At 40.7% G+C, this 26,800-nt stretch overlaps 1 protein-coding gene across 2 annotated transcripts in view; it reads left to right on the top strand.

Moving 5' to 3' along the window:
- The window catches only part of LARS2 (leucyl-tRNA synthetase 2, mitochondrial), a 275,856-nt gene that overhangs the window by 139,924 nt on the left and 109,132 nt on the right, over positions 1-26,800 (top strand). For both annotated transcript variants that reach the window (XM_061196628.1, XM_061196627.1), the window contains 2 exons: positions 3,970-4,061; positions 6,838-6,898. In XM_061196628.1, the coding sequence (XP_061052611.1) occupies positions 3,970-4,061; positions 6,838-6,898 (153 nt within the window). The remainder of the gene's footprint in view (positions 1-3,969; positions 4,062-6,837; positions 6,899-26,800) is intronic.

The following is a 26,800-nucleotide window of genomic DNA, read 5'->3' on the forward strand; positions in this document are numbered from 1 at the left end:
TACTAATCAAGCACAAATCCCCAACATGGGATTATTATTATTATTATTTTTAGCTCTTGAAAATTAAAAAGAAAAAGAAAAATCTGTGAAGGAAATGTTTTTCATCTATGGGTTAAGCAGTACTCAAGAGAAAGCTGTATCCTAAAGGGTGAGTGTTTTAGTCAGGATTCTTGGCTACCAGGGACTGAAACCCAGCTCAGACCAGTTTAAGCAAAAAAGGAGGTTTTGGGTGTTTTTACAAATCCTGGTGTAACTCACAGAACCAAAGGAAATGTTGTAGGAATGGGGCCCACTGGGAATTGGGCCCACGTCCTTGGAGCACATCAGTATCCCTAGTCTCTGCCTCCCATTTCTGCATCTGTCCACATGCCAGCTGTATTTTCTTAGACATCTCCACCAGGTGCTCCCTCTGTGGCCAGAGGGGTGGGTTTTGTGATTCACCGTCCTCAGCAGGACCGTGTGAAGTAGGGGGAGGAGCATTTTCCCAGAAGGAGGGGAGGGTGCTGTTTGGAAAGGTGAAACACTTTGGGTAGGACACATTTAGCAAGAGGAAAAGAGACCTCAGGTCTGAAAGATCAACTGGATTGGGTTATGTTTTGACAACTTCCTAAAACTACATAGACTATATATTCCTAGGGAATGTTAGAATCTTTTTAAAAGACATGTGTACACACACACACACGTACTTACATATTTTGTACAAATGTCCATGATATGTTAAATGAAAAAAAACAGGTCATAAAATAGTGTATGACAGGTTCTATTTCCATAAAAACAAACCAGCCAGCTCCTGTATATGTATATATATGTTTGTGTATTTGTGTTTGAGTGAGGAGAAAGGTGTGGAAGGATACACTTGCTTGTTGGTTACATCAAGGAGTTGAGAATAGGAGTCGGGGCTGGGGGAGATGATCAGCTTTGCCTTTATATATCATGTATTGTGTCATTTCACTTATTAAAATAAGCTTGTATTATGCTCGTAATTTGAGAAACATCCAATTAAGGAAAAAGAAGAGGAGCCTATTCCGACTGACCTCAGGAGCGTGGATGCAGGGATTGAATGTGATAGCTTGGGAGTCATGTCATTTTTTTTTTTTTTTTTTTTTTGGCCGTGCCGCATGGCTTGCGGGATCTTAATTCCCTGACCACGGATTGAATCCGGGCTCTCGGGGCAGTGAGAGCGCGGAGTCCTAACCGCTGGACTGCGAGGGAATTCCCCGGGAGTCATGTTCTCTTAGGCTGGCAGGCCAGGGCATTCCACTCTTCCCAGATTCCCAGGACTGGGAAGCACGGCAGAGGATGTGGCAAACCAGACTGGAGCAGCAGCAAACTGGAGAGATCCACAGCACTGTTGTTCACCAAGTCTGTATCCCGTACAGAAAGCAGACCTGAGTGGATCAGGCCTACCACCTCCCCTGATATGGCAAAATCTACTGGGCAGGGCCCTTCCTACCCAGCACACAGATGGCTGCTTCTGCTCATGGACTACCCCTGCTCCAGTCAGCCATGGCAAGAACAGCTGGGCTACTTTCGAACAAAGCACCTGATGTGAGCCGCTAGTTATGCGCAAAAGAAGAACTGATGGGCCCCTTTCATGGAAAAGAAGGCCAAACGGCTGGCCCTTTGAGCCTCATGGTCTGTTCGGTTTGGTTAAGAACTTCCAGTGCCTGGCACCAACCTGCTACAGAGGCTCTTATCATAAGTAACACACCCTTAGGAATGTACATGGATGAGGATGTGTGTGAGGTCAAGGGGTCTCCCTGCCTGTTGTCACAGAGCCACCATAATGAATGTGGCCAAAGAGACACGGGCTGAGGTCCTGATGAGGGAATTGGTGATGTGCAATGTTGTGAGGTGCTGAAGATCAAGCAGACGACAGCAGCTGCCACTGCAGCCAGCCCTGCCATTTACTGGGTGCCTGTACTGTGCTGGGTGCACCACATACATCTTAGTGTGTAATTCTCAACGATTTGGGTGGCTGCTTTCAGTCAGAGTTGATAGTTGGGACTCAGTGTAAGTGACGTGCCTCAGGTCCCACTGCCAGTAAATGGCAGGTTTGGGTTAGGACATTTCCCCACAAACCAAACAGCCTCCCGAGGAGCGAGCCTTTGTTGCATTTCCCACTCACTAGCCAAAGGAGTTAGAGCAGCTCTGATTTTAGATGCATGGTCTTCATTCTTGAGATGGAATTGTTCCATCAGAACTAAAACCTAATTAAAAAATAATAATGTGCAGAATGGAAGGACGATGTAAGGCAAGTGGCTTCTGCCACTGGGAGGGCCGTGCCTGTTCTCTTACTGCCACCTGCTAAGAGGGACTAGGGAGAGAACGGATCTGGGCACTGGGATTCGAGTGTGAATCCAGTTTGGGACACTAAATTGTAGGTGCTTATGGACTTGAGGCAGAGGTGGCCATGGGTGATACTCATTTGCATCTCAGAGAGTCTTTGAACAAGACAGAAAGATGGAAGAAAACTCTAGGTACACAATGAAAAAAAAAACACACAGAAATAATATGATCCCAACTGTTAAAAATTGGATATAAATTTACCAAATAACATTTATGTATGGCTATATGGTAGAATTAAGGTTATTTTATTTTCTTCCGAATATTTTTCTCTATGTACCAAAGCTATTTGTAGTGAACGTGCATTATTTCAATAATCAGGGGAAAAAGTTATTTATAAAAGAAAATGAGACCTGTTTCTTTAGTGGAAAATGTTCCATCATGATATGGGCGGGTGATGAGGTAGTGCCAATAAGTGTGTCTGAGTGTCCATCACTATCCAAGATGTATGTGAACAGAAGCTCAGGTTCTCTGCATGATTACAAACAAACAAACACACAAACAAACCCAGCTTGTGGCAGTTGACAGATCAGGAGCTTGATAGGAAGTAAGAAGGCCAGCTGTAAAGGGCTGTTTTCTAGAAATACTGGAGCCTCCTCAAGCCATCCTCATCCACAGGCAAGCTTCAGAAATATGGCTCTGGGAGAAGCTGTGTTTATGGCTTTGTGGCTGAAAATCAGCATTAGAGAAGGGTAGGAGTCTGAGTTTTCAAAGCAGGTGTCCTTCCTGGCAGTGGGTAGAGAGCCTGGCCTTCTGAGTCTGTCCCTTGATGCCACAGCTTGTGTTTCAAGCCATTGTTCCCATTCATGGCATGTAAGTTAGGTTGAGAGAACTTGGCTATTGAAGCTGCCAGCTGAGCTGTGACTGGTCATCCATTTGCAGAAATGAGAGCCTATCCTGGTCTGAAGTAATTGCTTCTGGTGTGACCTAGCTAGGCTGCTTACTCTTGTTGGTCCATCGTTGCTTGGACTGTCAAATAAAGGAGTGGGGATGGAGGATATATTTCAAAAGCTTCTTCAAGCTCTGAGATCTTAGGATCCTCTGTTGTTTGGAAAATGGAAATATCTTATAGGAGGTGATTCAAAGTGGCTTATTGTACACTTGAAAAGTGGCTAGTGTGACTGAGGAACTGAATTTTAAATTTTAATTAATTTTAATTAATTTAAGTTTAAATTTATATAACCACATGTGGCTAGGGGCTACCCTATTGGACAGCACAACTCCTTAATTGGAAAATCTAACATGAGGTGAGCATCTTGAATGCCTATATATATTTTTATATATACCTATTTTTGAAATTGAAAGAAACTTTTTATAATTTCAGAAAAACCCTTTGGGTTCATTACACACAATACAGACAAGAAGAAGAAGAAAGTAAAAAATAGTCACGAAAATACCTACTCAGAGATAACTGCTATTGGCACCTTGGTGTATAACCTTCTAAATTCTCTTCTGTGCTTATGTCTTAGGTAGCCAGCTGGCTTTCAAAAGCATAGTTTGAAATCATCCAGGAAAGGGATAAGACGTGTTAGAAGGAGAGAATGCCTGCTCATTGCCCAGAAGAGAATACTGATAAAGATTTTAGCAATCTGCCACGGCTGATGTTTCTTTTCTGGGTGCTAGGTTATCAATCCCATGGGATGGGATGCATTTGGATTACCTGCCGAAAATGCTGCAATCGAGAGGAATCTACATCCAGAAAGTTGGACACAGAGGTATGTGTTTACAGGCATATTCAAGCATTTGTATACAGAACCCTTAAACAATTTTTTTTAACCTGTGCACAAGAAATAGAAAGTAAAGCAAACAAAACATTGCAGTCTGCCAAGCAATAAACAGGATTGTCTGTATTTGGTGTTTGCCTTTTAGCACGCTGTATTCTTATCTAAGAAATAACAAAGAGGGTTTGGATATTCATTCATGTGTTCATTTTGATGCTTTGTTATTTACAGTTATTCTTCCTTTGAGTATTTACATTTGGAAGGAAAAAGGAGAAGGAAAGGGTGACATTTGTTAAATTTCTACAGTGCTCTTCATCTTCCTGACCATAGTTTGAGCCATATTCAAATTCCACATTATAATTTTCTCTGCAAATTCTGTTAATTTTTTGCCTTCACCATTTTGAAGCAAGAGGAACTTAGATATTCAACGAGGAAATATATGGCCAATTTATTCTGGGTGTGGCTTTCTCCAAGGAGGACATACTCCCAGTACCCCCTGTGCCTCATGCTTCCATGTACTTGTGGGCCAGCAGTGCCCATCCCTCTCCCTCCTGGTAAAGCCTTGAGGGCCTTATACCAGAACCCAGCAGAATGTTCTGGGCTCACTCCACCCCCTTTCACAAAGCCTTTCCTCACCCTGCCCCTCAGAGGTAGAGAGGGCAGTTCAAAGTCTATCCCCATTGTCTTTCACCTCCCTTTGCTTTATCTTCTGCACCATCTACTTGTCTTTTTCTTCCTAATCCCTAGTTTCCACTTTTCCAATTAAGGTTAATTCTAGAGTAATGGGTGTGATGAAAAAAAGGAGGAAATAATGATTTAAATAAAATGAGTCAAATATGGTATAAATTTGATGTAAGCTAGGCCAGGGATTGGCAAATTCCATGGGCCAAATTTGGCCCTGCCTGATTTTGTAAATAAAGTTTTATTGGAACACAAGCCACACCCATTTGTTTATATATCGGTCATGGCTGCTTTCATGATACAATGGCAGAACTGAGTAGTTGTGACAGAGACCATATGGCTCACAGAGCTGAAAACATTTACCATCTGGCCCCTTACAGAAAGTTTGCCAGCTCCTCCAAGGAGGAGTAGTAAGCATAGCAGTAAAGAAGATGGCCCCTGAATCAGGCCATATAGGTACAAATCCTGCCTTTCCTTCTTCCTAGCCATTCACCTTGAGCAAATTACTTAACCTCTCTGCACCTCAGTTTATTTATCTGTAAAGGAGGGATAGTCATAGTTCCTACCTCTTATGAATGGATAAAGATTAAGCACTGTCTTAGTCAGCTGCTATAACAAAAATACCATAGTCTGGGTGGCTTATAAACAACAGAAATGTATTTCTCACAGTTCTAGAGGCTGGGAAGTTCGAGATCAAGGCACTTGCAGATTTGGTGTCTGGTGAGGACCCGCTTCTTGGTTCATAGACAGCTGTCTTCTCTCCGTGTCTTGGCATGGTAGAAGGGGCAAGGTTGCTCTCTGGAGACTCTTTTATAAAGGCACTAATCTGGTTACCTCTCACAGTACCTTTGGTTACCTCAAAATACCATCACGTTGGAGATAAGGTTTTAACATAACAATATGAGGGGGACACAAACATTCAGTCTGTTGTAAGCATTTTTCTGCAAAATGCTTAACACGAGGCTTGGAATTAAAATCAGCTATTGTTAGCTAATCAGAGATCACCTAGAGAACTTCTTCATGGTTTTTCATACTTTCAGTCTGCTTGAACTGAAAGGGGACACAGTAGAAATGAATTAGTACTTTTTCTTTAAAAAGAAAAAAGAGGACCTAGAGATTATCATATTAACTGAAGTAAGTCAGACAGAGAAAGACAAATATCATATGATATCACTTAGGTGTGGAATCTAAAAAAATGATACAAATGAACTTATTTACAAAACAGAAATAGACTCACAGACATAGAAAACAAATTTATGGTTACCAAAGGGGACAGTGGGGCGGGGCAGGGGGGAATAAATTAGGAGTTTGGGATTAACGTATACATATTACTGTATATAAAATAGACAAACAACAAGGACCTATTGTATAGCACAGGGAACTATACTCTGTCTTGTAATAACCTATAATGGAAAATAATCTGAAAAATATATTTATATGTATATATGTATAACTGAATCACTTTACTATATATTTGAAACTAACACAGCACTGTAAATTAAGTATATTTCAATAAAAAAGGTTAAAATTTTTTTAATTTAAAAAATTTAAATAGAAAAAAGTAAATAATATTTTCTTATTTCATATTATATTAAAGTTGATTAATTTACTTCTCTCCTCTTTTCCAATTGTTGGAGAGTTTTCGGTTTTAGGTTTTGATTGACAGAGCACTGTATGGCTCCTCTTGGATTCCCGCAATTTGTATGTTAAGATTTTTCTTTTCAGTCGCTTTTAAATTTGTAAATGCTTGGCTTAAATTTGTGCAGAATACAGGCATATGGATGGGCCAGGAGTGCACAAATCAGAAGGGTTGCCTTCCTGAATGGCCAGGGAAAGGGTTAGTCCCCAGGACCAAAGACTATCATGGTTTTTAGTGGATTTTGCATGGGTCCAAAGAATAGATGTCTTCTACTAGGCAGATATTTTCACTGATTCTTAGTAATTAATTTTTTCGCCAGGGCGAAACAACACTTAAAGCCCTTTGGAATAATCTAGACTTTTCCAGTTTCCTTTTCACATTCTCAAAGTGTAGTTTGTTTATGGCTTTTCCTGTTTCTAAAATCCAAACTCTTTTCCCTTTGTTTTGCAGTAATATTAGACACATGAGGAAACAACTTGATCGACTGGGCCTGTGTTTCAGCTGGGATAGGGTAAGTCACCTTTTTCCTGGAAGGTCTTTATTTTAACCAAGGTCCTGATTGAATGTGGGATTGTGCACATTTACTTTATCTTCCTTCTCTTCAGGTTGGGAGGAAGGAGGAAAAGAAGGGTGGCAGAAAGCAGGAGGGAAGGATTAGCACTCCACAAATAAAAAAGTATCCCCAGTGGATAATTTGCCTGCAAACAAGTAATTTTCTGTGGGATTAAGCTAAGAGAGTTAACTTCTTATTTAACTTCACAGTTGGCTATTATTTATGTGTGGCAAAAGCTTTGCACAAGGATTTCTCATGTTCTCAGCAATAGTTTAAAAAGACTATTGGAATCTATGTAAAAGTGATTAAATATCAACCTATGTGGTCCCTTTAGGTGATTAGGTGTAGGTTGATGGATCACTTATCTCTTTTGTTCCATGTTTGGAGTTGAGGCGTATAACAAATAGCCTTTTGATATAAAATGTTTTCAAACTGTGTATTAAACCACTGGAGAATTCCAGACCTGGGTGGAGTTCAGTGAAGACCACCTGGGTGTTAGGAACATCCGCACTAAATATGGCTGAGCCCTTTAAAGCTCTGGCCAAAGACCACCCCTTAGACATTGATGAGTGGTCTGTTAGGTAAGATGAACTCTTGCTTGTCCTCTCTACGAACCAATGTCGTGATCTCTCTTATCATCCCATTAACTCCACAAAATGCTTTTCATTGCTGGGTCTGTCAAGTTCAAGTTCACATCCTTTTACTCATGCGAAGCACCTGGAACAAACCCAAATGTAATCACCTTCTCCTCCTCCCCCATAATTTCTTAAATGATTGCAATTTGATGAGTACAGTAAAAAAGAGTGAAAATCAAACACGTTTAAACAGTCCCTGCTTTTTTCTTTTTTTCTATTTTTTCTTTTTTAGCTTCTTTAGATAAGGTCATGGGTTGAATCAAGTTCTTATTGTAGCACTGATGCCATTTTTATCACTAACTTGCAAGGTCACCAGGGTTTCATTTGGTAGAGGTGTGAAAAAGTCCTGGTGCCTGAGTCAAGTTGTCCTGAGGTGCCAGTGGGGAAGTGCTGATGGAGAATGAAATGCATTCTAATGTGGAGAGAACTGAGTAATGCCCTCAGCTCTCCAGAGATGCATTGGTAAATTCCTTGAGAGCAGAGATGGGCTTGTTAACCCTCTAGGATAAGAACTAGCCTAGTCCTACGCAGGAACAGCAACCATAAATAGTTCAAAAATTAATGGATTGTTTTCCTGGTTATCATAGAAGATTAGAAAATACAGAAAAGTATAAGGAAGAACATAATGTGGTTAACCACAATGTGGTTAATTTAACCTCCTTGTATGGTTCCTTGTAGTCTTTTATTCTGGAATATTATATAATTTACTTTTGCAAAATAGAATTCATAATTTGTGTTTTTTATTTTGCTTTTTTTTACCTGCTATTCATGAACATTTTCCCAGTTTATTAAATATTCTTTGGAAAAAGTGACTTTTTATAGCTGTATAGTTTTCCATCCTATGAATGTATCATAATTTATGTAACCTACCCCTTATTATCATACGTTTAGATAGATTCTAATGTTTCTCTGTTATAAATATAGGTTCTCAATCCCTCTTGTAAAAATCTGAAGTCCAGAAAGCTGTAAGCACGAAAAGTTTTTCCATAACTCATTTGACTGCAAAACCTGACCTGAACTGATGTTTATCTCACTTAGAATGAATATTCATATATTTTACTCTATGAATAGTGATGTAATTGATTACCAGGTGCTCTCCCAGACCTAGTTAGGTAAATATACTGTTTACCTTTTCATATCCAAAAAGGTCTTAGTTCTGAAGCACCACAGTTGGACCACAAGCATTTCAGATAAGGGATTTTGAACCTGTTAGTGCAGGATTGTAGATAAATATCATCACCCCTGCTATCAGTGTCTAATAGTTACTGAACAATTCCCATGGGCCAGGCACCCATAATTCTCTCTTCAGATCTCCAGAAAGCTCTAAAATGTGGGTGATTTTATTGACATCATTTTATTGCTGGTCACCCAAGTGGCAGGGCTGGGCTAATCCACTGGCCAATTTATGACTGCTGTGCTCACCCCCCGCACTTGGAGCAGATACTTTAGTACACATATTTTATTTCCTTAATATGACTTCTCAAAAAACCATGAGCAAGTGTAAAGCTTACAGTACTTGAATTTAAAGATACTTAAAGATATAATTTGCTTATGTTACTTTGCTATTGCCAAATTATCCTCCATAAAGGTTATATATATTTATACTCCCAAGTTATTATATAGTTGTTTTCACCTGTACTTCTTTTGTTATTAGTGATGAGTTTTTCCGTGCTTTTAATGAATGTTTAAATTTGGGGAGGGAGGGTGTGTGTGAATAATCTAATCATGTCTTTTGCCCATATGGTTAGAGGGTGTTTGTCCTTTTCTTAGTGATTTTCATTTTGTTACAAATATTTTCCCTCAATTTATCATTTGCCTTGCATTTTGTTTATAGTGGGATTATTGTTAGCACACAAATATGTACTTGGAAAGGCCTTTCAGATAAATACATTTTTATTCTTAATCTTGTGTTTAATTTTTGCATTTAACTCAACTGGAATTATTTTAGTATATGATATAAGATAAGGAATTCCTCCTTTTTCTGAATAACCAATTGTTTCTGTCTTTGATTTTCAAACATTCTTTTCCTCATTGATTTAAAAGGCTAACTTTATTATAACCATCTTCTTTTACACTGTAATTATACAGTAAGTTCTGTTTCTGTTCATTTGATACATTTATTACTATGTCATTACTAAGCTATTTTTAGTTACAGTTGCTTTATAATTGGCTCTAATACCAGGTAACAGAAGTTTCTTCTTATTGTCTGATACTGACAGTGCCATCCCTACTATCTTGTGTTTCTGTTTCCTTGATATATTTTGCCCATTTGAAAAAAATTTTATCCTTTATTTGTTGAATTCTTTTGGTGCATCACTTGTGGATACAATTAATTAAAAAAATTAAAAGATGGACAAAGCATATGGGGGAAACCTTCTTTTGGCTAATCTAGAGTCTTTGTCTTTAACAGGGAAGTGTAAGCTATTTGTATTTATTTTTATAACTAGTATAGCAATTCTTTATTGTGCTAAAAGATAGCTGTAAGGGTCTTAAACCACATGTTTAGTATCAACATAAAAAATAAAAAAGAACATACGTTTTTGCCTCCCATGTATCAATAAGATAAGGAGATTAGCTGGCAGCATTGGGTCTTCATTGCTGCGCATGGGCTTTCTCTAGTTGCAGCGAGCAGGGGCTACTCTTTGTTGTGGTGAGTGGGCTTCTCATTGTGGTGGTTTCTCTTGTTGTGGAGAACGGGCCCTAGGTGCATGGGCTTCAGTAGTTGCAGCACGTGGGCTCAGTAGTTGTGGCTCGTGAGCTCTAGAGCGCAGGCTCGGTAGTTGTGGCGCATGGGCTTAGTTGCTCCGCGGCATGTGGGATCTTCCTGTACCAGGGACCGAACCCATGTCCCTTGCATTGGCAGGTGGATTCTTAACCACTCTGCCACCAGGGAAGTCCCACACTTTCCACTTTCTAAATCTATTTTCCAGAGGTTTTTTTGGGTATGTTCTGAGATTTTAGGCCTAATTTCTTCTTCTTCTTCTTCTTCTTCTTTTTTTTTTTTTAATTAATTAATTAATTTATTTATTTATTTTTGGCTGTGTTGGGTCTTCGTTTCTGTGCGAGGGCTTTCTCTGGTTGCGGCAAGCGGGGGCCACTCTTCATGGCGGTGCGTGGGCCTCTCATTATCACAGCCTCTCTTGTTGCGGAGCACAGGCTCCAGACGTGCAGGCTCAGTGGTTGTGGCTCACGGGCCTAGTTGCTCCGCAGCATGTGGGATCTTCCCAGACCAGGGCTCGAACCCGTGTCCCCTGCATTGGCAGGCAGATTCTCAACCACTGCGCCACCAGGAAAGCCCCCTAATTTCTTCTTATTGTAATTTTTCTTATCATGTATCATTTCTTAAACATAAACATAGATCTTTGCTTTTGGTTTTAGAATCATTTTCATAGCAAATTACTTAAACTGAGTGCTCCTTAACTAGTTTCAGTGCTCATCAGTAGACCTTATAGAGCATGATTGCCCATTTTCACAATTTAGATTCATGAAAGAAAATGTTTAGATATTTTAGCTCTTGCTTTGAATCTTCCGATATTACTTGTTATTTTCATAATGGAGAATGACTTTTCGTTGCTTTCACCTATGACCAGCAACTTACTAGGGTATGAAATTCTTTTTTCTTTCAAATCTCTTTAGTAGACCTTGATCCTTGATTTACTGTCTTAAAAAAAAACAAATTATAGACTCACAAGAAGTTGCCAAGATAGTATAGACAGATCCTATGGACCCTTCATCCAGCTTCCCCCAATGATAACATTTTATACAACTACAATATAATATCAAAACCAGGAAATTAACATTGGCACAATACTATTAACTAGAGTACAAATTTTATTCAGATTTCACCAGTTTTTATATGTACACACAGTGTGTGTGTGTGTGTGTGTGTGTGTGTGTGTGTGTATAGGAGTAGTAGTAGTAGTTCTGTACAATTTAATCACATGTGTAGATTTATGGAATGACCACCCTCTGGCCCATTGGCCTCTGATGGAGAAGTCTGAGGCCAGCCCAGATCGTCTCTTTGTAATACAGTGATCTTTCTACCCTCGTTTTGATGCTTGTTGGACTCCTGTCTCTGCCTTTTCCATTTAAAATTTTCATCAGAGTGTAGCTCAGTGTCCATCCTTTCACTTTAATTTTGCCTGGTGCTTGGTGACCACTTTTGATCTGCAGTGTAGGTATTTCCTCCTGTTGGTTTTCTAGACTCTCTTTCTCAAGAACACTGATTTTGAGTGTGTGCTCTGTTCACTGTCCTCCATTGTTTTCACCATCTTTCTCATGATTTTGGTCCCTTTGTTCTTCTCTACCTTTTGGGAGAACTTCTCATGTTTGCTTTCCACATCACTGATTCAGTTTCTATTGAATCAGGGCTGCTTTGTATGGTTTCTAATGCAGATAGTAATGCTATTGTATTTTTAGATTGATTCTTAGTGTTCCTCATCTCATTCAGTTCCCATTTTCTTTCTCAAGCCTCTTGGCCAACTGCTTTTTTTTTCTTCTTATTTTGCTATCTTATCTCATTTCACAGACCGTGTTTGTTCAAAAATTTTCTTGAGAATACAAGGTGATGCTCTTGAAAAATTATTTTTGCTTCTTGTAATAAATCTTTTTACAAGTTTGAAATGCTGTGCTCTCCTTGTTTGTTTCAGAATCTTTTCACAGACACCTTGTGGATTTTTCCCCCATTTCCTGAGTGAGGTGGACTAGTGTATCAGTTTAGGGATCCATCAGCATGAGGGGAGCGGAGTGGAAGCTCTGTCATACTCTCTGCCTCATTCATTTCTGTCCGGGTTCGGGGAACCCATAGCTCCTGGGGCATCTTTCTCTTTGCTCTGATCTTTACCCGGGTGTGAGTTGTGGTATCACAGATGCCCCTGTGACACCCTGACTGCTTCAAATGCTTCTGAGGCACCACAGACAGGGGTGTCCAGTTGGTGGGCTTTCTACCTGCTCCGTAGCCCACTCTCCCCTCTGGATTTGCCGTTTCAAGTAAGGGGTGCCAGAGCCCTGCTTCTCAAGAACCCAGTCTGTCCTTAAGAGGGAGAGATGCTATTTGGCTTATGGTATTTTTCTTCAACCTAGTCCCATCTGCCAAAATTCCTTGACATTTCTGGCATGTCAGTGGCACCTCTGTTATTTCCTGTATTGGTGCAGTCCCCTCGGCCCCCATCTTTATATTCTCTTGGTCATTTTAATGGGAGTAATAGAAACAAGTTTAGATACATGTGTTCTTGATGCCCTTTTTCCCAGAAATCCACCAGTGCTTTTTAATGAAACCTTTACAATCTGATTGGTCATATAGAGCAGCAGAGTGAGGAGGTAGAGGAATAGTTTATTTAATTGATGAGGCAGATCTGTACCCTTTGCAAATAACAATCCTAAAGTCCCATAAAAACTGGATAATTAAGCAGATGGGTATCTGACAGTTAACAGAATATTTAAAAAATAAGATGGCTCAGAAACGTTATCTTCCTCCCCCAGGTGGAGAAAGCTAACTTGAAAACGTGGGTCATGGCCTCATTCTTCCTGTCTTTGTCTGGATGGGAATCCCTGTAGGAATGGTTCAGCTCTGGAGCTGCATTCTCATCTTTCTTACAGAAAATGCTTAATTCTCTGAATTAAAAGGAAAAAAGTATACATTTCTCGAATTAATGGTGAGCCAGAATGATAATCAAATGATGTCTTTTAGCTCAGCACTGTGTTTCACTTTTTCAGATGTTATTCCGCAAATAGTTTGTATCATCTCGATTTGGAAAGTAAGAAACTGAAAGCTGAATTTGAATAGTTGAACAGCTACTAAGGGAAGAGTGAAGAGGAGATAAAATTCCAAACTGTGCAATGAGAGAGATCAGACGTGTTTTTTTGTGGAGCACTTTGTGGAATAATTGGCAGCCTTTCTGGAGAGGGTGTGACCCTGCATTCTGCTCTCATGGGTTCAGATTATGGCCTTGGTGATCATGCACTGGTCCTAGGGGATGGCCCCATGAGTTCCTTGTGACAGTGACATAGTTAGCTTCTAAGTTGTGTGGTATGGCCCACTGAGGCAAGTGTGTCTCTGACTTTGACCTCTACCGTCTCACCAGTGCTCTGGTGCCTGAGCTGGTTCTGGACCAGGCCTTGGCTGTGTTTTGATTGGCATAGACTTTGGGGCTTGATTTTTATCAGGAGTCATCTGGATAATTATTTGGGGACCAGTTCCCTAGGAGTTCCCTTCAAAACCAGACAAGTATACGAAAGGAAAAAACATCCAAACCAGATAGGATTCAAAGTAATGCCTGTGGAATCTGCGAGAGCAGGGCTTTATTAGCTGTTTATGGTGCTTGCTGAGCAATCCCCAAACACTCATACTCCAATGTAAAATCAAAACAAAACAGGAACATAGGACTGGGCATAAATGATGTTTGGATTAACTTTTCTTGTCTCCTTTACTAGAGTAATCAAGAGTTGACTTTGCTGAGTTTCTTTACTATGGAGATCTTATGAACTTTTATTTGCACTCATTTTCATTGGATTTTAAATTCCTGTGTTTGATTTCCTTCTCGTGTTTCTCCATTCTGCCTTTTCTACATGTTGGTGCCCAGTAATAAGACTGATGGCTTTGCCCATCAGTCCCCTTGGGACCAGGCAAACACACGAATTACTGCCCCCAAGACAATCATCCATTGAAATGAACTCAGTGTGCCCCCCACCATGTTCCCCAAAGGCTGAGTGGGCTAAGGTGGATGTGTAGTGTGGTTATCCTGGAGCAGTGGAAGAGGCACATCAGAACTGGGCTCCATCAGAATTTTTACTGGGACAGGCTTTTATGATGTCGAGCTTTTCCAAGTTTTATCCATCAATGCTGCACAGCCTACATAAATTAAGGGGGCTGCTGAGGCATTTGTGGCATCTCCACCATGTGCAGATGGTGCTTTGCTTCTATTTGCATTTCTTTGCTTCTATTTCTCTCTCTCTCTTTCTCCGTCTTCCTTCCCTTTCACTGTCCTCTTTCCATTCCCTTATTCTCATCCATTTTCCTTGACTCACCTTCCTTCCTTCCCTCCTTCCTTCCTTCTTCACAATTCCATTATCACACCTAAAACAATTAATGATAATACCATAAAATCATGGAATACCAGTCATTTTGCAGATTTCACTGGTTGTCTTATCAGTATTTCTTATTCCGTGGGTTTGTTTGCCTGCACTTCTGCTGGCCTTTTCTTCCCCACCGTCATGTCATAATCATGGTTTGGAACCAGTACTCTCTTTTCATCCCAAACACACGCCCTTTGGACCATACCTGCATGAGTTTATTTTCAAAGACAGCATGATTTGTATGATTACAAAGTGAAAATTATTATTGCTTCAAGACCCTTACTACCTCGGAATTTTATTTACATAGAAGACTAGACATTCGAAAGGAAGGATTAAACTCCAAGAAATAATGAGCGTTCCAGGATAATAGAAAGATATATTTTTAATGGTATTTATTTTAAAAGAATTTAAAGAATAGCCTAAAACAAAAAGAATTTAGGGCAAGTGATTGCCTGAAAACCTGGTTGGGAAGATTCCCGTTGTCAGAGCTCGGGGTTGTGGTTGCCTTGACAACATGTAACAGGCCCTCTAAGTGTTTGACTCTCTGAGTCCTCTTTCAAGTCCTTACAGAGGTGAAGCAGTTGGTCTGGTAGATCTCTGACTCTAGATTACTTTCTGTCTCTCAGAATCAGAAAATTAACCTTTTTCCAGAGGATTTTGTTTTGGTTGGGAGGGAAGAGGCAATACGTTTGTTTTAACTGAAATGAATTGGCAGCATATCTCTAGTGCTTTCATTTCAGGGAAGGTTGGTGCTGGTGCATAAGGGTTAGTGTTCAGAATTGTCATCATCTCGAGGCTGGGAACCACGTCTCATAATGAATACCTAGCACACATGCAGCTGACCTCATGCACAGCTGTGACAGCTCAGTCCTTACCAGCCTAAAACATGGAGGGAAGTTTTTCATTGCCTCAGACAGGATAGTGTTCTTGGACTCTTCAGCCCTAACTAAAGAAGGAGGTCTCCTGGGGCCGCTCAGCAAATGTGGCTATGCAAGGAAGTAGTTTGTTTTATCCTCATCCCCAGTGGTGGTCATGAGCCCTATCAAGGATGTACACTCTGGCTAACGGGAATAGAATTTACCAATTTAATGCTTGTTAAATGCTTCTAGGAGATTGGATCTTGGATGCTCATTCCAGAGGCTTGGGTTTTGGTGATGGGCTTTACCATTCACACATGGTGGGCATGATCTGTTGCCCCTCTGAGCCTCAAGTTCTTATGGTTATTAAAGAGATTAGATCACTCTTCAAATGCTGTAGAAAATAAGAGTACAAAACCTCTTTCCCCATGGCTGAATCAGGTCTCCAGGTCAGTTTTGCACAATGGCCAGTACAACCTTTGACAGAACAGGTGCCTGTAGGTGTACGGTGCAAGGTGCTCTAAGTGTGTGGTTCAAGATCACAAGGTCTTGAAGATGAAGTTGTTACTCCATGAAAATAACAAGGATAATTTATGTGTGTGCTTATACCAGTGGTTCTCAAACATTGGCGAGCATCAGAATCACCAAGAGGGCTTATTAAACCACAGATTTCTGGGCTCCACCCCCAGAGTTTGTGATGCAGAAGGTCTGTGGTTTTGTTTTTCTATTCAGAAAAAAAGGATCTTAGGAATGATCGTGCTCCCAAACCTTATTAGGTAGGAATCATAAGAAGACCTACCATCAATTTTTTCTGACATGTGGTAGAGCATAAATGAATAATAAAAACAAAATTTTAAGAAATAGGCAATGTTTTTGCAAATACAAGATTATTTTTATAACTTCTTTCACTGTGAAATATTAGACGTGGATAGACTAAAGCAAAAGCATATATGTGAAGCTTAACGCATTATTGGAATGTACAGCTACCACCTAGGTTAAGAAACAGAACTTTGCAGCACCCAGCAGTTCTCTGTGTGCCCTTTTCCAATCACAACTCCATCTCTCCCCACTACCACTATCATAGGGAACCTCTGTTCTGACATTTATGATAATCACTGCCTTGTTTTCAGTTTTACCACCTACATATAGTTTTCATAGTTACATAAATGAACTCACATAGTATGTGTTCTTTTGCGTCTAGCTTCTTTAACTGAACATTATGATCAGAGAATATTCTCTGTATGATTTTCTGGAGGAAGAACATTCCTGTGTGTCTCCTGTACTCTCAGTACTCTACTACAGCACCTTCACTTCTGACACCAGATGTGTGTCCTACAATTTAACTCAATTCTGATACAATCTACATGGAGATGGTGTCAGATCCCACAGGTTAAAGGCTTAGCCCTACAGGACTTTCCCCCTCCCCCACTTCTTATGCCAATTACAAGTCCAGGTTGTTACCTATGCTTCTGATCAACTGCCTATAAGTCAGAGGTTCCCACAACCCTTCCTTGATTAATTTGCTAGCAAGAATTCATGAATTTCACAGAATTCAGGAAAGCAGTCTACTTACTAGATTAGTGATTTATTACAAAGGACATCAAAGGATACAGATGAACATCCAGATGACAAAGTATATAGGATGAGGTCCAGGAGGGTCTCAAGCACAGAATCTTCTGTCCCAGTGGAACTGGGATGGGCCACCCTTCCTGCATGTTATCATCCAGAGGCTCATCAAATCTTACTGTTCAAGAGTTTTTATAGAGCAGGGATGGACTCCCTGACTCTCCGTTTGAACTCCTCTGTCACTGTCCCATCAGGGAGAGGGAGGGGCACCTCATTACTGCTGGTTGGAGTAGAAGTCCAGACCCCACCCCTGTGGTCTCCACTGACACCAAGGGTTTTTTTTTCCTAAGTTAACTTGCATTTTATTTTATTTTTATTGAAGTATAGTGGATTTATAATGTTGTGTTAGTTTCTGCTGTATAGCAAAGTGATTCAATTATACATATTTACATTCTTTTTTTATATATATTCTTTTCCATTACAGTTTATCATAGGGTATTCAGTATAGTTCTTTGTGCTATACAGTAGGACCTTGTTGTTTATCCATTCTGTATATAAAAGCTTAGTGCCCAGCAGGGGTAGGAGAGTCCCGGCTTTCCACTCAACCTCCTCTGATGCCACACTGACGCAGAGAGAGATTGGGCTGCCTTGTTATTGCCTCCCAAGGTTGTAAGTCTAGACTCTCCACTGAGCCCTTGCTGGCGAGGGTAGGACTGTCATTTTTTTTTCTGTGGTGTTGACTAAGGTAGAGTAATTATTGTCTAAATTTTCTCTCTTGCTAGGCTGTCCCTTTCCTGGTACTCTGGCTAAAGAGAGCAGGCTTTTCTTTTTTCTTTTTTCTTCTTTTTAATTTTTTGTCTGTACTCCTTGGCATTTCTGGATTACTGGCTTCATTAGCTCCAATTCTGGGACTTATGAGAAAATCCGTGGAACTCACCACTGTGTCACTCCTCAGGTGCTGAGGTCTCTAATTAGTCTACCTTCTCTTCTCAATTTATTGGACTCTATGTTTGTTTTATACATATATATAATATTCGAGGTTTTTAGTTGTACTTAGTGGAAAGAACAGGGAAAAGTACATGTATTCCATCTTCTCAGAAGAAGACAGCATATATAGTTTTAAATCCCTCCTTCTTCCTGTGAGATTCTGGTCTGCACTTCCCTGCCCGTAATCTTTCCCTTAAACATCATTGGACTAAAAGATCTTCAAAATAATTTTCTATACTATTTTCTAAGTTTATAGTTTTATTTCTTGGTCTGTGTCACATAGGAAATCTTTTAAGCTGTGATGGGTTTCTACTACTCGTTGCTTAGGGCGCTCGCAGGCAGCAGAGCAGCTCATTTTGGGCACTGCTGTCACTTTTGCATCCTAGGAATTGATGAATAGATATTTCCTCTTCCTCTGGATCCATGCCCGTATCTAACAAATAGCCTTCACATTATTCAGGAAACCTAGAGAACTCACATCTCAAAAATATCTTTCAGATGACTCTGCCCTGTTGATCCTGAAACTTTCAAGTATGTTGCAGATAAAATTAATGTTCTTTTCCTTCCAGAAAAATGGAACAGTTGTAGAGAGCTGGTTTGGCATGGATAGTTGAAATACTGGCATCTCCCCAAATAGACCGATAACAAACTGCAACTCAAACCCATTCATCTTATCTGTAGTTTAATGGAGGGTTTTCGTTCCCAACTGTCTAGTTAGAGAAGCTGTCTGTATTGTTTGACTGCCTTGATGAAATTCTTGTCAGCTGGCAAAGAACAGTTACCAGGAAATTAGGCAAATTGTTGCTTCTTGTCCGATTATGGATAGTTTACAGAATCTTGTGCAGTTTGTAGCAGGAGGCAGCTTTCAGGTTACCATAAAAATGACAATGCTCAAAAAATAATGGTCAAGGGACTTCTCTGGTGGTACAGTGGTAAAGAATCAGCCTTCCAATGCAGGGGACGCGGGTTTGATCCCTGGTTGGGGAGCTAAGATCCCACATGCCTCGGGGCAATTAAGCCCACACGCCACAACTACTGAGCTTGCGCGCTTCAACTAGAGAGCCCACATGCTGCAACTATAGAGCCCACATGCTCTGGAGCCCGCGTGCCACAACTAGAGAGAAGCCCATGTGCTGCAAACGAAAGATCCCTCATGCCTCAACAAAGATCCTGCCTGCTGCAACTGAGACCCAATGACGCCAAAAAATAAAAATAAAAATAATGGTCAAGAAAATAGCAAAAGAGGAGCTTACTGATGAGTCTGATTTCAGTTCAGAAAGTGTCAGTTGTCTTCAGAACTGCAAAGACCATGATTTCCCTTCACTTAATACTCATTCTCTAAATTGGCTTCAAGAGCACGTAGAACATGAACCTTTCAAATTACTTGAAAATTTAGCTGTAGCCCTAGATTTGAAAAACAAGACCTTTAAGAATAAAATACATGCTCTATAAAAGCAGAGTGTCTAGCATTTGTCATTTTCAATTTTCATTAAATGCTCATTTTCAGTCTAAAGTTAGTCCTGAGATGAAGAAACATAATTATATAAAAATGAGTTCTTAGACAAATGTTTAGGTTCATGATTAATTAATTACCCTGATATTAACACCTGTTCCCTCAGTTCTGCAGAAAGGAGGAGAACAGGGAAGGTAAAGGAGGCCAGAGGGAGAAACTCAGCCAAGATGGAATTAAACAGATGGTTAAAGGAAGAGGGATGAGAAGATAAAGCCAAGATGAAGCGGACAGTGAGGCTGAAGAAGCCTGGGCAGTGGCAGTCATGGGGGGTAACAAATAGTTTAGGAGGGAGGAAGCAGTGGCCGTGTGGTCTAGAACAGGGACCACTGGCTGGGCCTGTAGATGACAAAGAGTTGTTGGGAAAGATGCAAATGCAATGGAATAAAGCAGAACTGGAGAGGTGGGAGGGATGGGTCTAGGGCCTGGAATGCTTATAGGAGGTAAGGTGGGGTGATGGATTGCCTCTCTTTTCTCTCAGAGACAAATGGGAGTGAAGGGGATAGGAATGGGGCTGACAGTTCAGAGAAACTGCTTAAGGGAGGAGAGACTGTGAAAAGGCTTAATGTATAGGTAGATGGCCTGAATCTTCATGCCCCCTGACCCAATGCCCGTATGTTGTTGGTACTCAATAAATCTCTGTGGAATAATTCAATGAGTGAATGAGCAAACAGAGCCCTGAGTTGGATGGAAATTCCCTTCTTTTTGTTCTCTGTACCTCCATTTTCTATCATGATAGCCAGTTATTGAGTCTCTCAGGATAAGGACTCGGTAATGTAGACTCTTGGTGAGTGTTTTCTCATTGGTGGATAAAATGGGGAGAAACACAGAATTCTGAACCAGTGTTATACCAGGGAGCTGAAAAACTGATCTCAAGTGTGTCTCCTTTTGAAAAGCCATTTGTTTTTGATGTTGTGGAAGTTGCTAATGGAGGTAAACGTGGTTCTTCGTTTGCCTTTAGAGGTTCAAAGGTTCTGCAGACAGGTTTCTTAGAACACTGGGTTCGGTGTGCATTGGAGTGACATTTCTCATGTGAACCCCTACTTGACAACATTTAATGTGAATAAGCCAGACTAGTTCCAAGAACAAAGGCATTCTATTGATACTTTTTTAGAAAACCTGTTATATTTAAGAAAACTTGCAAGGGTTCTGTCTCAAAGCTTTAATTTGTTTTTTAAATATAATGACACTTGACATGCTGAGTTTTGTTGTATTTGTTGCTTTAATGAAGATTTATTGAGCAGCTGCTATGCATAAATACTGGGACAGACAGTGTTGGAAAGGCAGGCTGACCCTCTCCAGGTTCCTTGATCCTCACAACAGCATCCCAGTTTCCAGAGGAGGAAAGTGAGGCCCAGAGAGATGAGTCATTTGTCCAGGGTTACCGGTGAGTCCACAGCAGACCCACAGACTGAGTCCAGTGCTCAGACCCTGGTCTTCAGCCTGCCTGCCCTTCACTCCTTCCATCCACTGCCCTTCACCTGCCTCCAGGAGCTGACAGCCTGTTTAGGAAGGTGAACAAAATTTGGGGACTTAAATAATAGGGCCAAAAAGTTTGGGTCCTAAAAGATGGAGATGTACTTGGCATTTAAGACTCAGCAGGAGCTTGTGACCAAGATGGCAGAGTAGAAGGACGTACTCTCACTCCCTCTTGTGAGAACACCAGAATCACAACTAACTGCTGGACAATCATCAACAGGAAGACACTGTAACTCACCAAAAAAGATACCCCACATCCAAAGACAAAGGAGAAACCACAATGAGACGGTAGGAGGGGCACAATCACAGTAAAATCAAATCCCATAACTGCTGGGTGGGTGACTCACAGACTGGAGAACACTTATACCACAGAAGTCCACCCACTGGAGTGAAGGTTCTGAGCCCCACGTCAGGCTTCCCAACCTGTGGGTCTGGCAACGGGAGGAGGAATTCCTAGAGAATCAGACTTTGAAGGCTAGTGGGATTTGACTGCAAGACTTCGACAGGACTGGGAAAAAGAGAGACTCCACTCTTGGAGGGCACACACAAAGTAGTGTGCGCATCGGGACTCAGGGGAAGGAGCAGTGACCCCAGGGGAGACTGAACCAGACCTACCTGCTAGTGTTGGAGGGTCTCCTGCAGAGGCAGGGGGTGGCTGTGGCTCACCGTGGAGATAAGGACACAGGCAGCAGAAGTTCTGGGAAGTACTCCTTGGCGTGAGCCCTCCCAGAGTCCGCCATTAGCCCCACCAAAGAGACCGGGTAGGCTCCAGTGTTGGGTCGCCTCAGGCCAAACAACCAACAGGGAGGGAACCCAGCCCCACCCATCAGCAGACAAGCGAATTAAAGTTTTACTGAGCTCAGCCCACCAAAGCAAAAGCCAGCTCTACCCACCACCAGTCCCTCCCATCAGGAAACTTGCACAGGCCTCTCAGATAGCCTCATCCACCAGAGGGTAGACAGCAGAAGCAAGAAGAACTACAATCCTGCAGCCTGTGGAACAAAAACCACATTCACAGAAAGATAGACAAGATGAAAAGGCAGAGGGCTATGTACCAGATGAAGGAACAAGATCAAACACCAGATAAACAACTAAATGAAGTGGAGATAGGAAACATTCCAGAAAAAGAATTCAGAATAATGATAGTGAACATGATCCAGGACCTCAAGTGCACACGGCACATTCTCCAAGATAAATCACATCTTGGGTCGCAAATCAAGCCTCAGTAAATTTAAGAAAATTGAAATCATATCAAGCATCTTTTCTGACCACAACGCTATGAGATTAGAAATCAATTACAGGGACAAAAACGTAAAAAACACAAACACATGGAGGCTAAACAATACGTTACTAAATAACCAAGATATCACTGAAGAACTCAAAGAGGAAATCAAAAAATACCTAGAGACAAATGACAATGAAAACACGATGATCCAAAACCTATGGGATGCAGCAAAAGCAGTTCTAAGAGGGAAGTTTATAGCTATACAAGCCTACCTCAAGAAACAAGAAAATCTCAAATAAACAATCTAACCTTACACCTAAAGGAACTAGAGAAAGAAGAACAAACAAAACCCAAAGTTAGCAGAAGGAAAGAAATCATAAAGATCAGAGCAGAAATAAATGAAATAGAAACAAAGAAAACAATAGTAAAGATCAATAAAACTAAAAGCTGGTTCTTTGAGATGATAAACAAAATTGATAAACCATTAGCCAGACTCATCAAGAAAAAGAGGGAGAGGACTCAAAGCATTAAAATTAGAAATGGAAAAGGAGAAGTTACAACAGACACCACAGAAATAGAAAGCATCCTAAGAGACTACTACAAGCAACTCTATGCCAATAAAATGGACAACCTGGAAGAAATGGACAAATTCTTAGAAAGGTATTACCTTCCAAAACTGAACCAGGAAGAAATAGAAAATATGAGCTGACCAATCACAAGTAATGAAATTGAAACTGTGATTAACAATCTTCTAGCAAACAAAAGTCCAGGACCAGATGGCTTCACAGGTGAATTCTATCAAACATTTGGAGAAGAACTAACACCCATCCTTCTCAAACTCTTCCAAAAAATGGCAGAGGAAGGAACACTCCCAAACTCATTCTATGAGGCCACCATCACCCTGATACCAAAACCAGACAAAGATACTACAAAAAAAGAAAATTACAGACCAATATCACTGATGAATATAGATGCAAAAATCCTCAACAAAATACTAGCAAACAGAATCCAACAGCACATTAAAAGGATCATACACCATGATCAAGTGGGATTTATCCCAGGGATGCAAGGATTCTTCAATATATGCAAATCAATCAATGTGATACACCATATTAACAAATTGAAGAAGAAAAACCATATGATTATCTCAATAGATGCAGAAAAAGCTTTTGACAAAATTCAACACCCATTTATGATAAAAACTCTCCAGAAAGTGGGCAGGAGGGAACCTACCTCAACATAATAAAGGCCATATATGACAAACCCACAGCACACATCATTCTTAATGGTGAAAAACTGAAAGCATTTCCTCTAAGATCAGGAACAAGACAAGGATATCCACTCTCACCACTATTATTCAGCATAGTTTTGGAAGTCCTAGCCACGACAAGCAGAGAAGAAAAAGAAATAAAAGGAATACAAATTGGAAAAGAAGAAGTAAAACTGTCACTGTTTGCAGATGACATGATACTATACATAGAGAATAGTAAAGATGCCACCAGAAAACTGCTACAGCTAATCAATGAATTTGGTAAAGTTGAAGGATACAAAATTAATGCACAGAAATGTCTTGCATTCCTATACACTAATGATGAAAAATCTGAAAGAGAAATTAAGGGAATACTCCCATTTACCATTGCAATGAAAAGAATAAAATACCTAGGAATAAACCTACCTAGGGAGACAAAAGACCTGTATGCAGAAAACTATAAGACACTAATGAAAGAAATTAAAGATGATACCAACAGATGGAGAGATATACCATGTTCTTGGATTGGAGGAATCAATATTGTGAAAATGACTATACTACCCAAAGCAATCTACAGATTCAATGCAATCCCTATCAAATTACCAATGGCATTTTTTATGCAACTAGAACAAAAAATCTTAAAATTTGTATGGAGACACAAAAGACCCCGAATAGCCAAAGCAGTCTTGAGGGAAAAAAACGGATCTGGAGGAATCAGACTCCCTGACTTCAGACTATACTACAAAGCTACAGTAATGAAGACAATATGGTACTGGCACAAAAACAGAAATATAGATCAATGGAACAAGATAGAAAGCCCAGAGATAAACCCACGCACCTATGGTCAACTGATCTATGACAAAGGAGGCAAGGATATACAATGGAGAAAAGACAGTCTCTTCAATAAGTGGTGCTGGGAAAACTGGACAGCTACATGTACAAGAATGAAATTAGAACACTCCATAACACCATACACAAAAATAAACTCAAAATGGATTAGAGACCTAAATGTAAGACCGGACACTATAAAACTCTTCGAGGAAAACATAGGAAGAACAATCCATGACATAAATCACAGCAAGATCTTTTTTGATCCACCTTCTAGAGTAATGGAAATAAAAACAAAAATAAACAAATGGGACCTAATGAAACTTCAAAGCTTTTGCACAGCAAAGGAAACCATAAACAAGATGAAAAGACAACCCTCAGAATGGGAGAAAATATTTGTAAATGAATCAACGGACAAACAATTAATCTCCAAAATATCTAAACAGCTCATGCAGCTCAATATTAAAAAAACAAACAACCCAATCCAAAAATGGGCAGAAGACCTAAATAGACATTTCTCCAAAGAAGACATACAGATGGCCAAGAAGCACATGAAAAGCTACTCAGCATCACTAATTATTAGAGAAATGCAAATCAAAACTGCACTGAGGTATCACCTCACACCAGTTAGAATGGGCATCATCAGAAAATCTACAAACAACAAACGCTGGAGAGGGTGTGGAGAAAAGGGAACCCTCTTGCACTGTTGGTGGGAATGTCAATTGATACAGCCACTATGGAGAACAGTATGGAGGTTCCTTAAAAAACTAAAAATTGAATTACCATATGATCCAGCAATCCCACTACTGGGCATATACCCAGAGAAAACCATAATTCAAAAAGACACATGCACCCCAGTGTTCACTGCAGCACTATTTACAATAGCCAGGTCATGGAAGCAACCTAAATGCCCATCGACAGACGAATGGATAAAGAAGACGTGGTACATATATACAATGGAATATTACTCAGCCATAAAAAGGAACGAAATTGGGTCATTTGTTGTGACGTGGATGGATGTAGAGACTGTCATACAGAGTGAAGTAAGTCAGAAAGAGAAAAACAAATATCATATATTAACGCATATATGTGGACCCTAGAAAAATGGTACAGATGAACCAGTTTGCAGGGCAGGGATTGAGGCACAGATGTAGAGAACAAACGTATGGACACCAAGGGGGGAAAGTGGCGGGGGGGGGGGTGAGGGTTTTGGTGGGATGAATTGGGAGATTGGGATTGAGATGTATACACTGATGTGTATAAAATTGATGACTAATAAGAACCTGCTGTATAAAAAAAACAAGTAAAATTAAATTAAAATATTAAAAAAAAAAAAAAAAAAGAAGACTCAGCCAAGCAGGAGCATGGCGCACGAGGCCTCCCTTTCATTCCCTTGTGGCCTGGACAGCAGACTGATTCCACCCCAACACTGTGGGGAAGGGAGCGGGTGATCCTTAGATACCCCTGGGGCCCCTGGCATCACCATTCTCCTCTCATCTGTGTGCTACGCATTTGCCAAGTACATTACCAACATTTCTCATTTAATCTTCGTGTCTATCCCAGGATTTGGTCCAATTATTGGCTCCTTCTACAAATGTATTAGTTATCTATTTGCTGCATAACAAATTTCCCCAGAACTTAGTAGCTTGAAACAATAAGTATTTATTATTTCATCATTTCTGTGGGATAGGAATCCAGGCATGGCTTAGTTGTGTCCTCTGGCACAGGGTCCCTCATAAGGCTGCCATCAAGGCCATGGCTGAGGTCTCATTTGAAGGCTCGGCTTTGGTGGGATCTGCTTCCAAGCTCACTCATGTGGTTTTTAGCTGCTGGACTGAGGGCTGGTTCCTTGCATTTGCTGGCAGAAGCCTACCTCCATAGGGCAGCCCACAGCATGGCAGTTGGCTTTTTTCAGAGCAAGAGAGAGTGAGAAAGAGACAAAGAGAACAACGGCCAAGACAGATCCAAAGTCCCTTTGTAACCTAATCTTGGAAGTGACATCCCCTTACTTGCTATATTCTATTTTTTAGAAGCAAGTGTCTAGGGCTCAGCCCACACTCGAAGGAAGGGGATAACATAAGGGTGAGAATACCAGGAGGCAGGGATCATTGAGGTCCCTCTTAGAGGCCACGTGCCACAACTTATGGGGAAAATGAGGTACAGATATGGACAAGTCACTTGCTTTGTATCACATGGCCCCTAGGTGGGATCTGAGCCCTAACCTCCTGATTCCAGGACACTGCATGCCCTGCCCCCACCCCACTCTTGCTCATTACTCGCAGGCAAAGGTGTCTACGTGGCCCTTTATACCCTTATAATAGCAACTTAGAAGGTGGGTAGGCCATCCTAGGCCTCTTACCTAGAGATTGTGGACAGTGAGCCCTCCTCCCCCATTATATTCCCCTGTGGTTCTGCCTTTAGGCCAGATCCTTCCCTTTGGAGCCTGGGTT

Source organism: Eubalaena glacialis, chromosome 7, assembly GCF_028564815.1.
Source record: "Eubalaena glacialis isolate mEubGla1 chromosome 7, mEubGla1.1.hap2.+ XY, whole genome shotgun sequence".
Taxonomy (NCBI): domain Eukaryota; kingdom Metazoa; phylum Chordata; class Mammalia; order Artiodactyla; family Balaenidae; genus Eubalaena; species Eubalaena glacialis.